The 13,294-nt window shown below is 41.5% G+C and overlaps 1 protein-coding gene across 4 annotated transcripts in view; it reads right to left on the bottom strand.

Annotated features, from left to right (window-relative positions):
* LOC140469009 (lactadherin-like) overlaps positions 1–13,294 on the bottom strand; it is a 92,935-nt gene that overhangs the window by 47,683 nt on the left and 31,958 nt on the right. For 2 of the 4 annotated variants that reach the window (XM_072565184.1, XM_072565185.1), the window contains exons 2-4: positions 8,975–9,100; positions 5,434–5,514; positions 1,153–1,278 (exon numbers count right to left, since the gene is read on the bottom strand). In XM_072565184.1, the coding sequence (XP_072421285.1) occupies positions 1,153–1,278; positions 5,434–5,514; positions 8,975–9,100 (333 nt within the window). The remainder of the gene's footprint in view (positions 1–1,152; positions 1,279–5,433; positions 5,515–8,974; positions 9,101–13,294) is intronic. The other 2 variants (XM_072565186.1, XM_072565187.1) reach the window with 1 other exon arrangement.

Below are 13,294 nucleotides of genomic sequence, written 5' to 3'. Positions count from 1 at the left end.
ACGTTAATTCGTAAATACTTTATAACTATTAAGCAATTAAATCTGCAACTGATAATTATGTAACATCTTTGACTACATTAAAAGATCCATTCTCTTCACGATCCACACACCACCGCAACGGTGGATGTACTGAAGCAACTTGTCAAGGCTTCCTTAATCACACATCCTAAATCCAGACGGAAACAATGGGCCAAATATCCTCCTTCTGAGCTGTATTATTTGATAACTCTATAATTTTGTGGTTGAAATAAAACTAGGTATTGTCAACATACTTGTGGAAGCCAACAGTTTTCAGCATTCGGTTCACCATGAGAAATTGTAATATGATTGAAAATTTTAGAAACAGCAATGGAGAACAATCTCCCCTTTATGTCTGTTTGAAGCAAGTCAGCTGTCTGGTTCTTCACGGAAACATTTCTGGGATGAGATCCAAGCCCTGAGCGATAGCGGCTTCTCACTTTAGTGAATTGCTTGCTGGCTAGCCATTGATACCATGGGGGCTGTCAGGAGACACATTAATCACTCTGACCTAGTCCAGGGGTCAAGGCTATCACACTCAGACTTTAGTTGCAGGAACAGTCTTTCATATTTGCAGAGATAATGCATGTTCTAAAGACCATTTAATTGACGGAACTGAATTTTTTTAGTGTTGGATACACAATTTATTTCCCTTTAAGCCAAAGGAGTGCCCTGCTAGAGGAAGCCTACAGGAATAGTCAATAATAATACAGAACATAAGAAATACTTTCAAAGGCTTATGAACAATTGCTAGAAAAAAAAAGCATGTCATCAGCTTTTAGACCTAAAATTCAGTAAAGATTCAGTAACTCAAATTCACACCCAGCTAGGCTCTCGGTTAAGTTTAAAGATACTAATCTCTAAAAATGGTTCAAATTTCATCACAGACCAGAGCCCAGTAAATGCAACAAGAAAATGCAACCTCCCAGATTACATGACTGCCTTGTAAATAATGTATTTGTCCTTTTGATGAGGAAATGAGGGAGAATTTATTAAAATTAGGGTCTGTTTTTCTGACACTAGAGGTTGACATTGTGGATCCCAAGGGCTATCGCACACCATACCAATAATTTAATATCCATGAATTCTTCACAGATAATAATTCCCAAATACTTGTAAAACATTTCAACTTACTTGTTTGGCAATGAATGCCCTGAAAGCCAGTTGGACACTTGCAGACGTATTCACCAAAGACATCTCCTCTACGTGACATCAACTCACACAGGCCACCATTTTGACATGGGTTAGGGTGACAAGGCCCTGCAATGTAACAAAGGAATAACTATGTGTGAGAAAAGTTACCATTTAAATTGGTAGCCTGGAGTTTACCACCCAGGTCAACCAGACTGCCAGGTGAAGTAAAATATTCTAGACCACAAACACTTTGTTGTAGGATTCAAGTCAGTTGCTGGTTGACAACTCTGAATGCTAGACATTCCCAATTCCCGAAATATCGACTCTCCTGCTCCTCGGATGCTGCCTGACCTGCTGTGCTTTTCCAGCAGCACACTTTGACTCTGACTCTCCAGTATCTGCAGTCATCACTCTCTCCTAATTTTGAATGCAGATGTCAGGTTTCCTACTGGAACTATCCAACCAGAATCTTAATCATTGATAATTTGGGCAATTGATTTGGACAGGAATAGACAAGTGCTAAAATCTAAGAGCCTGTTCAGATGTCATGGTAGCAACTGACAAACCAAGATCATTCAAACACCATAGTCCCAACTGCACTCAGTCTTCCCCCACAGCCTTTTAAATTAGACTTCTAGAAATAGTAACTCTCTTCTCGTGTAGCGCTATTACAGATCCCATCCTCATAACCACGTTGGATCAGGCACGTCCTAGCAGTCCTGTTGGTCATGATCCTTCTTGGTTACTTTCCTACCAAACAACACAAAATGTTTTCTGGATCTGCCTCACCACAAGCCCCTCAAATTATAGACATATTGCGTTTAGCTTGTAATGTCAGTTCTGCAATTCCCTCCTTAAAACTCTCCATTTCTCTCGTCTTTTCTCCCAATGAAACACTCCTCAAAACATAGTAACTGCCCATTTTCAGTTGCCTGCCTAAAACCTCTTTGAATTTTGCTTGATAGCACTCCTGTAAAACATCTCGGGATGGTTGACCACACAAAGTAGCTACATAAACATATATTTGGTGTTTCTATTAAGTTTCCAAACAACAGACGATAGGGTTTGCCAGAGCTCCATTCGAAGTGTAAAAATGCCTTATAAATATAAAAAGGAGAAACCATTTTTATCAGTTATTGTAGGTGCAAATTCCAAAACTTTCTGTCCTTTAAAAGTTTAACCTGCTCTGTTCTGTTTCAGTGACATGTGCCAGTGGCAAAACACTAGCTTTGGCAGTGTGTTTGTGTAAACATATGACTGCTGTTGAGATTAGTTTACATTGACCATTCTCTCCTTCCGTGGTCCCAGTTGCAGGTCAGTAAGGGAAGAAATCGAAGTTGCAGGGCAATGGTATCAGAATATGAACAGCTCAGAGGGATCTCCCAGGCAATGGATTTGCTCCTTCAGTTCTTCGATGACTCTACACAGAACCCAGTGACTTGTGCAAACCAGGAAGGTTATTCGTTCCTCCCCTGGCCTTTAGTAACAAACCAGAACTGGGTGGTGATAGGGATCAGTGACGGTAACAGTTTTAACCCATGTGGGTACTCTGTGAACAAGTGATTAAAACAACAACAAGATGGTACACACAATGGTACCACATCTTTGCTAATGTTAACTTCAGGTTTTTTTAGAGTCATAGAGCTGTACAGCATGGAAACAGACCCTTAGGTTCAACCCATCTGTGTCGACCAAACATCCTAAGTAGATCCAGTCCAGTTTACTAGCATCTGGCTCATATCTCTCTAAACCCTTCCTATTCATATACCCATCGAAACGCCTTTTAAATGCTGTAATTGTACCAGCCTCCACCACGTCCTCTAGCAGCTCATTCCATACATGCATCACCTACTGCCTGAAAAAACCTACTCCTTCGGCACCTTTTATATATTTTTCCCCTGTCACTTTAAACCTATGCCCTTTAGTTTTGGACTCCCCTACCCTGGGAAAAAGACCGTGTGTATTCATCCCAGCCATGCCGCTCATGATCTTATAAACCTCTACAAAATCACCTCTCAGCCTCCAATGCTTCAGGGAAAATAGCCCCAATCTGTTCATTCTTTCCCTCAAACTCTGACAACATCCTTGTGTATCTTATCTGCAACTTTTCAAGTTTAACAACATCTTTCCTATAGCAGGGGAGACCAGAATTGAATGCAGTATTCTAGAATTGGCCAAACTAATGTCCTGTACAGCCGCAACATCACCTCCCAGCTCCAATACTCAATGCGCTGACCCATAAAGGAAAGTGTACCAAAAGTCTTATTCACTACCCTGTCTACCTGTGACTTCACTACCCTGCACAACATAGCACTAACTGATGAACCAGAGCTTCATAAAATATCAAAATGTTGCATCTCTTTCTGCAATTTAAATCCAAAATGCAAGGTTCGCATACAGTCTCTGCTTTTAAACTGGCTCGGTCAGTTTTTGGTTGGCCTGGAGTTATCTTCTTAGGTTTAAAACAGAGAACTTGTATTTCCATTGACCGAAGTTGTTAATCTGTGAACTCCCACCCTGCAATCAGTTTAACCAAACCCTCCCCACTCCCAGCTCTGTGTGACTTACTTTGCTGAGGGAGCATTTGCTTCAACTCTCTGACCCCTATTCCCACCACCCACCCTCCTGTCATGCGAGCACTCCTGCCAATTTTGTCCAGGGGTTAGAGACAAACTATTTTACGAAGTTCAAGTGGCCTGGATCCTCACAGCAAGGAACTGGTGATGATTTCCCTCATGGGGCTTGTCTGTCTAAAATCAGCACTGGAAACTAGTTAGGAAAGGAGATAAATGATGACGCTCAATCCCCATCAACTGAGAAATGGGTCTATGGACAATGAATAAAAATACAATTGGCCTAAACTGATGTAGATAGAGAGTAAAAAGGCCACACCTAAAGAATGTTCTTATAGACTATGCTGTGGGTCAGGCGAGGAAGAACAAAACAGTATAATTTGAGTTAAAAATCACACAACAACAGGTTATAGTCCAACAGGTTTAATTGGAAGCACTAGCTTTCGCTCCTTCATCAGGTGGTTGTGGAGGACACAATAATAAGACACAGAATTTATAGCAAAAGTTTACAGTGTGATGTAACTGAAATTATACATTGAAAATACCTTGATTGTTTGTGGAATCTTTCATCTGTTCGGATACCATGATAGTCTCACTTCTTTCATATGTAAATCACAAAATGTTTTTTTAAAAGTTACATTCGGACTTTAACTGTAATAATTGGTGAAGGCTAACGCCAATTGTTACAGTTAACCTGAGAATGTAACTTTTTAAAAAAAAAAGTTTTGTGATTTACATGTGAAAGAAGTGAGACTATCATGGTATTCGAACAGATGAAAGATTCCACAAACAATCAAGGTATTTTTCAATGTACAATTTCAGTTACATCACAGTGTGAACTTTTGCTATAAATTCTGTGCCTTACAATTGTGTCCTCCACAACCACCTGAAGAAGGAGCGAAAGCTAGTGCTTCCAATTAAACCTGTTGGACTATAATCTGGTGTTGTGTGATTTTTAAACTTTGTACACCTCAGTCCAACACCGGCATCTCCAAATCATGTATAATTTGAGGATCACCAAGACAAAGACATTCCTTTCTTAGCTACAAAGTAACAGTAACATATTTCCAGAACAGGTATGGTCTCTCAATGCAAAGTAGCAACTTAAAAGACAAGCAGACAATGATTTGCCAGGGTGCAAGCATCTGCCAGTGATTAGACATAATTGTCATGTAGAACGATGCAGGTTCTAGGCTGCAGTAAGCCTAGCTCTCTGCTTCACCGTGGAAAGCACTCTGCTCACACAATGCAGGCAAAAAGGAATAGGAAGCTCGCTTTCAACGAGTCAGCTCCAGAGCTGAAACATCTCCCTGGGATGCATTTCACTCAGAGTGTGGAAGGGCGAGGAGGCAGGAGTCAGAGCCAGCCCGCCAATTTGTGAAGCGTGCCTAGCATTTGCCCGTATCGCCACACTGGCAGCTAGCATTCAAATACAGCCTGGAGAATAGGAAGGGAGTGCAGCAGCCCAAGCGGTCAGTGCACACACACGCACAAAGCAGCAGCTACAAAAAACAAAAATTGCCAAACAGATCATTGAGACAGACTAAAGAGAAGAGAAAAAGAAGTCTGGCATCTTCTACGAGAGAGTTTGAGAATGGCTTTGTACCCCGCACAAGGCTCTTGAAGATCTGTGACCTGAAGCATGGTCAAGCTTTGAATTTCTGTCCAACAGCATTGCTTCTGTTGTCAGAAATCCCAGGCAGCTTACCTGAGGGTTTGGAGTATCTAGTGACATCGTTATACCTTATGTCTTCCAACGTGTACCCCGTACGTTTCTCTGCACCACTTCCTGTTTTGATTGCATCAATAAATTTTATTAAAAAGTATAATGTTACGCTAGGAAGGAGGGAAAAGAAACATAGTTGCACAATTATTTCATGGACCACAGGAAGTGATGTGAAGGAACTTCCTGGGTACAGCTATGTTCAAGGTAAAAAGCAATGACTTTGCAGAAGTGCCCAATCTCTGTGCACTCTCCTGTGATTGAATCCTCAATGTAATTCTTCAAGCTCCTAATGTTTTGCTCAGAGACAGACAGGGAAAATCTAAAAGGAACAGATGGTAACAACTGAGCTAACATCAAAAGAAAATGCTTATTAAAAAATGGCAAGTCCATCTTGGTTACTGGTTCAATGTTTTCTGGAAACAGAGAAATACAAGCAGAAATAGGCCATTTGGCCCATCAAGCCTGCTCTGCCATTTAATATAATCATGGCTGATCCTTTATCTCAATGCCAAACTCCTGCCCTCTCCCTTTCTTTCTTAAATCTAGTGATATCACCTCCACAGCCTCTTATTACAGAGAATTCCACAGGTTCACCAAGTCAAGGGTTATCCCTGCCACAATTTGGGCTGAGAAGTGGAGTTTAATTCAGATAAATGCGAGGTGCTGCATTTTGGAAAAGCAAATCTTAGCAGGACTTATACACTTAATGGTAAGGTCCTAGGGAGTGTTGCTGAACAAAGAGACCTTGGAGTGCAGGTTCATAGCTCCTTGAAAGTGGAGTCGCAGGTAGATAGGATAGTGAAGGAGGCGTTTGGTATGCTTTCCTTTATTGGTCAGAGTATTAAGTACAGGAGTTGAGAGATCATGTTGCGGCTGTACAGGGCATTGGTTAGGCCACTGTTGCAATATTGCATGCAGTTCTGCTCTCCTTCCTATTGCAAAGATGTTGTGAAACTTGAAATGGTTCAGAAAAGATTTGCAAGAATGTTGCCAGGGTTGGAGGATCGGAGCTACGGGGAGAGACTAAACAGGCTGGGGCTGTTTTCCCTGGAGCGTCGGAGGCTAAGGGGTGACCTTATAGAGGTTTGCAAAATTCTGACGGGCCTGGATAGGATAAATAGACAAAGTCTTTTCCCTGTGGTTGGGGAGTCCAGAACTAGAGGGCATAGGTTTAGGGCGAGAGGGGAAAGATATAAGAGAGACCTAAGGGGTCTTTTCATGCAGAGGGTGGTACGTGTATGGAATGGGCTGCCAGAGGGTGTGGTACAATTGCAACACTTAAGAAACATTTGGATGTGTATGTGAATATTCACATAGGAATTGGAGGGACATGGGCCGGGTGCTGGCAGGTGGGACTAGATTGGGTTGGGATATCTGGTCAGCATGGACATGTTGGACTGAAGGGTCTGTTTCCATGCTGTACATCTCTATGACTCTAATTGTACATAGCCCTCTAGTGTCTTGTCTCTCCCTCCCGCTGTTCAACATTTTCAGATTACATTTCCTTATCTCAGTCCAAAATGATCTACTATGTATCCTGAGACAGTGACCCCTTGACTAGGATCTCCAGGCCAAGGGAGACATGACCTCTGCATCTAGTCCGTCCAGCCCTGTCAGAATTAGATTCATTTCAATGAGATTGAATTGAGCCTTTTGCTTGTGAGGTTTGTTCTCCTTTCCTAAAGATGCTGACGGTCACAGGGATAAATGGTAATAGATTCGTCTGACTCTATGTAAGAAGATCAGGGTGCTCTGGTAGTGTCCTGATCAACATTGCTCCCTCACCTTTACACCACAGGAACAACAGAGATTCACTGGCCACTTACAATCAGAGAGAATTACTGAGTGACAAATCAATCAAACAGTATTTCAACCTTCTTACTGGCTTTATTGTAATGTAATTTGAGATGTCTTGAGCACAGGAAAAGATGTGTTATTTCTTCCTTTCACAAATCATCACATTTGACAGCACAAAAGGAGGTCACGTAACTATCCTGCTCAGTTCCAGATTGTTCCAATTAATATTAGCCCCAAGTTCTGTCAACCCAGACATCAAGTTAACAACTTCAAGAGTATAACTGTGAAAATGAGGCTTGGAATTAGTTATATTCACAAAATGGACTTTTGACCAAAAAAAGTCAGAACATATTTGTTTATACACTTGTGCAAAACCTTTACCTCAAGCCACAGGAAAGTACTAATAAGAACCACTTCTAGGTCAAAGTTTAACCCACCCATCTGAATCAACGGCTTCCTATCTCGCAACGCATCATCTAACTAATTCCTGTATAAAGTGCAAAATGTTTAGTTTACCTGCCTTTGTCTGTCCTACTGAAACTGTGCTTTCTGCTATTATTAAGCCACTCCAATTCCTGTACACATTGTAACAGCCAAGGATAGAATAATGATAGACTTGCAGAGTAGACAGAATCTCACCATGGACCTGACTCAGAAGTTATATAATAAAATGATTCTATTTCGAGACGCCTCTCATTGGTGCTGATTCTCAGTTGTTCCCGAGAAGGTGTTGACTGACACTTTATTTGGCAGTAAAACCTAAGAGGGGTCCTCTCACTAGAGTGAAGGGAGAGCCAGGATGTTCTTTCTGGAATCTTGGCCAACATTTATATCTCAACCAAAAGCTACAAAAAAAAAGACCATCTATCACGTTACTGGTTGTGGGGGCTTGCTGTGCGCAAATAGGTTGTGGCATTTCAACATTAACTGTACCTCGATAGTATTTTATTTGCTGTAAAACACCTCGGTACCCGCTGAAGTTATAATAGAAATGTATCTATTTTATTTTAATGGCCTTTCTCTTGCATTTAACCTTGGCTGAAAAGGATTTTGCTGGAAGGTTTAGATGTTACCTGACAATGTTCAGCAGTGAGAGGGAAATAACATTTTACTGAGAGACAGTACATAACAGAGACAAGAATAGCCTTTCACCTAGAATCATATTTGCATTAAAGCCATGACTGACCTGCAGCAATACAAATGTTCCACAGTGATGATACCTCAACAAGTACTTAATTAACTCTACAGAGCTTTGGGACATCCAGGAGGTTGTGAAAGGCGCCACATAGATATAAGTCTTTCTTTCTTCCCAATCTCAATAGCAATGGAGTAGTTTATAAAATGAAAATTTAACAAATGATTTTACTATCAGAGATCCCTGGTGAACAGCTGCATGTGTAACTTCACTATTCAATGATTTGAATGTGTTCTTTCTCTAGTAAATTGTGCTCAAGAGAAGCCATTGGGAATGAGGCCAAGTTTGGGACAATGGGCAGTGATCTACTGTTGCTACATTTGATATGTTATTTGCGGTCAATTAGTTCCTGAATTTCAATCCAATTTTGCTTGCTTTGCTTCTATATAAAGCTCCAGAACCATAAAAGTTGTTCAACCAATAAAGTGGGAAAGGGTAGATAACAATCATGCAGACATATGAGACAAGAAAATAAACAGCTCAAACCTTAGCATCGGTCATGCTAGTCAATGTCCTCCTCAGGGTTCTTACCTTGCTCTACCTCGTTGCAATCTTTCCCAGTGAATCCATCCATGCAGATGCAGTAGTAGGGATCTGAAGAGACACCAGCCAGGCATGTGCCTCCATTTTGGCATGGGTCAGGCTGACAAGAATGACCTGCAGAGCAACAAAAATCATTAAACGGCTTTGAAGCACATGGACCGGATCTCAGCAGTCACTCAGCCGTCTTTAAGGATCTCGGCCACTCAGCCTGTGCCAAAATCCATGGTTTGGGAAAGTCCCCTTTACATGCTAATCACTGCTGGGCATCTGGAGAAGTATGGATGTGTACCACACAGTGGCCAAAACAGCAATTGCCTGAAGGGAAGGGTGTCAGCTGAATAGTTAGTATTAGCCCTGGCAAATCCCTATGAAATGATTGAGCAAAATTACTACCTTTGTCTTCAGACGTTTAGGCCATAATTCTGAGCAATTCTTAACTCTACAAGGCTTTGGGACATTCTAGAGGTTGTGAAAGGTGCCACATAGATATATGTGAATTCAAAAGTGTGGTACTGGAAAAGCACAGCAGGTCAGGCAGCATCCAAGGAGTAGGAGAATCAAAGTTTTGGGCATAAAGCCCCGAAAATGTCAATTTTCCTGCTCCTTGGATGCTGCCTGACTTGCTGTGCTTTTCCAGCAACACACTTTTCGACTCTGATCGCCAGCATCTGCAGTCCTCGCTTTCTCCGTAATTCTGAACGGTTGAGGGTGCTCCATTACTCCCAATCCACAGGCTTATCTTCCTCCTTTCATCAAGTTTAGTGGTCCCCGAGTGGAGGACAAGAATAAGGGGACTTCCAGGCTTTCACGTTCTCATGATCTGGCCCTGATGCCCTTGACATCAATGATCTAGTTTTGGATGGGTAGAAGCTTCAGCCATTGGTGACTCCACAGTATGATCCTCAGACACCAAAGCTTTGCTCCAGTGTGCAGCCATTCCACTTTGTTCCCACCAGGGTTATGGTGGGGGGAGCCAGAAAGGCCAAATATGTTAACACAGTTAATCTTAGTTCAAAGCCAGTTCCTTCTTTTAATGATAACAAGAGGATAAAGGAACTTAAGATAATACAATAATTTCAGAAATGCCCTGTTTCTTGCAAGTTGAATGAATATAAAGACAAGAGTGTTATACCATGCAATATACTATTTTATGACCATGCTCCTTTAAGGAGACAAAGACAATTGTTATTAAGTAAACATAGGCTCAGGTCATTTAGAGTTTAATGACTGTTTAGCTAGATGGCGAAGACCATACCAGTACTTGTAATTTTCAGCCTGTAACTCTGAAGCAACTAGCATTAATGTCTGATCTTTCTCTTTAAGATTGTCTGTCCTCTAACCAAAACGTGACAGCTGGAACTTATTATCCATAAGATGATGTGGAGTGTGCTATCTCGGCCAGTAAAAATGGCACGCTATATATGTACAGAGCTTTTCCTGTTGACACACCTCCAGCCCTCTGGTGTAACTCCAGTAGACAGGGAAGGAAAAACAGTCAAAAAGACATTCCATCAATTTCCTCTCGGCCGATCACTACTTTCGGGATTTGCCATTAAAAATAATGGCAGAGAAGTCCCATGTTTCCATCCAAATGTAGGCAGCATTTCCTTAGGGGAGTGCAATGGACTAACTGTAAAGCACTTTCAATGAGTTTGTCTGGGCACAATGAGCCAAATGGCCTCTCTTACCTGTAGTTTTCCCCAATTTCATTGTTTATAATGAGATTTAAATGATGGAACCAGAGTTGGGGAGGTGGTGGTGGGAGCAGCATTGTAACATTGTCACTGGACTAGTAATCCAGAGACGCACACTAATGCCCAGGGGAAAACAACAAATGATGGAGATCACTGTAGATCAGACAGCATCCATGGCGAGAGCAGTAATTTGCTCCTGCACAATACTCAGGGGAAATGGTTTCAAATCATACCATGGAAATCAGTGAAAATCTGGGAACCCCTGTTGTAAAAGCCTTACTGGTTCACTAATGCCCTTTAGAGGCAGGATCGATTATCCTGAACTAGTGTGGCCAATGTGTGATTCCAGGTAGGTCTCCAGACCCATAGCAATATGACTGACTCTTCACTGCCCACTGACATGGCCCTAGCAAGCCATTCAGTTCATGAGCAATAAAATATTGGCCCAGCCAATGAAATAGACATCCTATGAACAAACTTTAAAAATAAGCATGTTGTGGAATGGATTAAATCTCTTCTATCATGTTATTGTTGGAAAAGAACAAAATTTCTTTTCTGATTCTGTGTGAGCAGGGTATTAACAATGTCATAGTCTGACCAGAATTCAACTCCAAATTTAGAAAATACTCTAACCAAAAAGGTTAAAAATGTGTTCGTCTCTGAGTAACACGGATTTCTCTCCTTCTCTGAAACTGTATCCCTGATGGAGGCGATTCTACTCATACTGATCCCAAATGCAGGAATGCCTGGAATAGTGGAATATCTCACTCACTAAAGAAGTCCTACTGCAGGAGCTAGGACAAAAACACATTTCACTTTTCTTAACATATTGACAGATGTTAAAGCCAAAATTGTGGTAAATCTTTAAAGATAGACGATAAACAACATACACATAAATTTTGGTATTTTGATGTCAGCCATCCCAGGGCCTTCTATTTCATTTTCATGAACATTAAAACTGAAACAATAACAAGTTAAATATTTCTCCAGCACCTTTAACATAATAAAAACAGGCAAGACACTTTAGGCTCATTGTAAAAAACAAATTTGACAATAATCCACTTGGAGATATTGGAACAATGATCAGATGCTTGGTTATAAGAAGGTTTTAATGACCATCCTCAAGGAGAAAAGGGAATTGGAGACATTTAGGTGCAGGAATTCCAAAGCATAGGGCCGTGGCCATTTAAGGAGGGATTGAAATTGTTGGTGCTTAGACAGGCCTGAAATCAGGGAGGTCCAGCAGGTATCTTGCTGAGGTTGGGATCGGGAGAGGTTGCTGGAGGAGATTATAGAGTTAGGGAGGAGGAAGCCCATTTGTAGACGTAAGGGAAGACATGGCCAAAAGGAGGAGATGTCAGGGCAGGAGAGATCAAGAATTCCAGACAGAATTGTGGTCAAGGACTCTGCTGATAGTGAGGAACAGGGATGGCACACACACTAGAAACCAAAGTCAGAAAAGTAAGGATGAGTGATGATTTAATATTTGAATGAATCTATCCAGATGCCTTTGTTTCGGTCTAATTTTGGCACAAACTCCTGGTCACTCGTTGGTAGGAACAGATTTAACAGTGTTCTGACAAATTCTCATTGGACTTGAAGAATTAACTCGATTGTTCTCTCTGCAGATGCTGCCTGATCTGCTGAGTTTCTCCAACATCTTCTGTTTTTGTTTCAGAATTAACAGCAACAGATGGTTTGAACTTCGCTAAAATGGAACTGCATTCACCTCAACAAACACTGCTTTACTTTAATAAACATTAAAATCAAACCTTTCAGGGGTCCTCAGACCATCTGCAAGGCACTCAATCATGTTGCTCATTTAGTTTTCATGATCAGCCCTTACATAACACCTTCAACACCTTGTACAGCTTTTGTCAGCTAGCAAACACTGGCTGGCAGAGGGAGACAGAATCTGAATTTTCTGGCTGAAGGAAAGAGTGTGAGGCAGAACACTTGAAGTGGGACTTTTCTGTACATTGTTTTCTTTGTTTGGTTAAAATTGGCTTTTAAATTTCCTTGAATTGTTCCAATATATCCAATCACCTGAACCCAGTTATAGAGTTATAGAGTCATAGATTCATAGAGATGTACAGCATGGAAACAGACCCTTCGGTCCAACTCATCCATGCCGATCAGATATCCCAACCCAATCTAGTCCCACCTGCCAGCACCCGGCCCATATCCCTCCAAACCCTTCCTATTCATATACCCATCCAAATGCCTCTTAAATGTTGCAATTGTACCAGCCTCCACCACTTCCTCTGGCAGCTCATTCCATACACGTACCACCCTCTGCGTGAAAAAGTTGCCCCGTAAGTCTCTTTTATATCTTTCCCCTCTCACCCTCAACCTATGCCCTCTAGTTCTGGACTCCCCGACCCCAGGGAAAAGACTGTCTATTTATCCTATCTATGCCCCTCATGATTTTGTAAACCTCTATAAGGTCACCCCTCAGCCTGCATTTGATCACTATTTTTCTGACCAATTCAGTTCTGCCTTACAAAAGTGGGAGTTGGAGCTGTGACAGAGTCTTTATTGATGAAATTGCCCAAATAAGTGTTCCCTCTTCTCATGGGCCTTTGGTCAGTATTGGAAGACCACAAGCCCTGTA

Source organism: Chiloscyllium punctatum, chromosome 48 (genome assembly GCF_047496795.1).
Source record: "Chiloscyllium punctatum isolate Juve2018m chromosome 48, sChiPun1.3, whole genome shotgun sequence".
Classification (NCBI taxonomy): Eukaryota; Metazoa; Chordata; class Chondrichthyes; order Orectolobiformes; family Hemiscylliidae; genus Chiloscyllium; species Chiloscyllium punctatum.
Note: the sequence above shows the minus strand (reverse complement) of the source record. Positions and strands in the feature narration are given on the sequence as shown.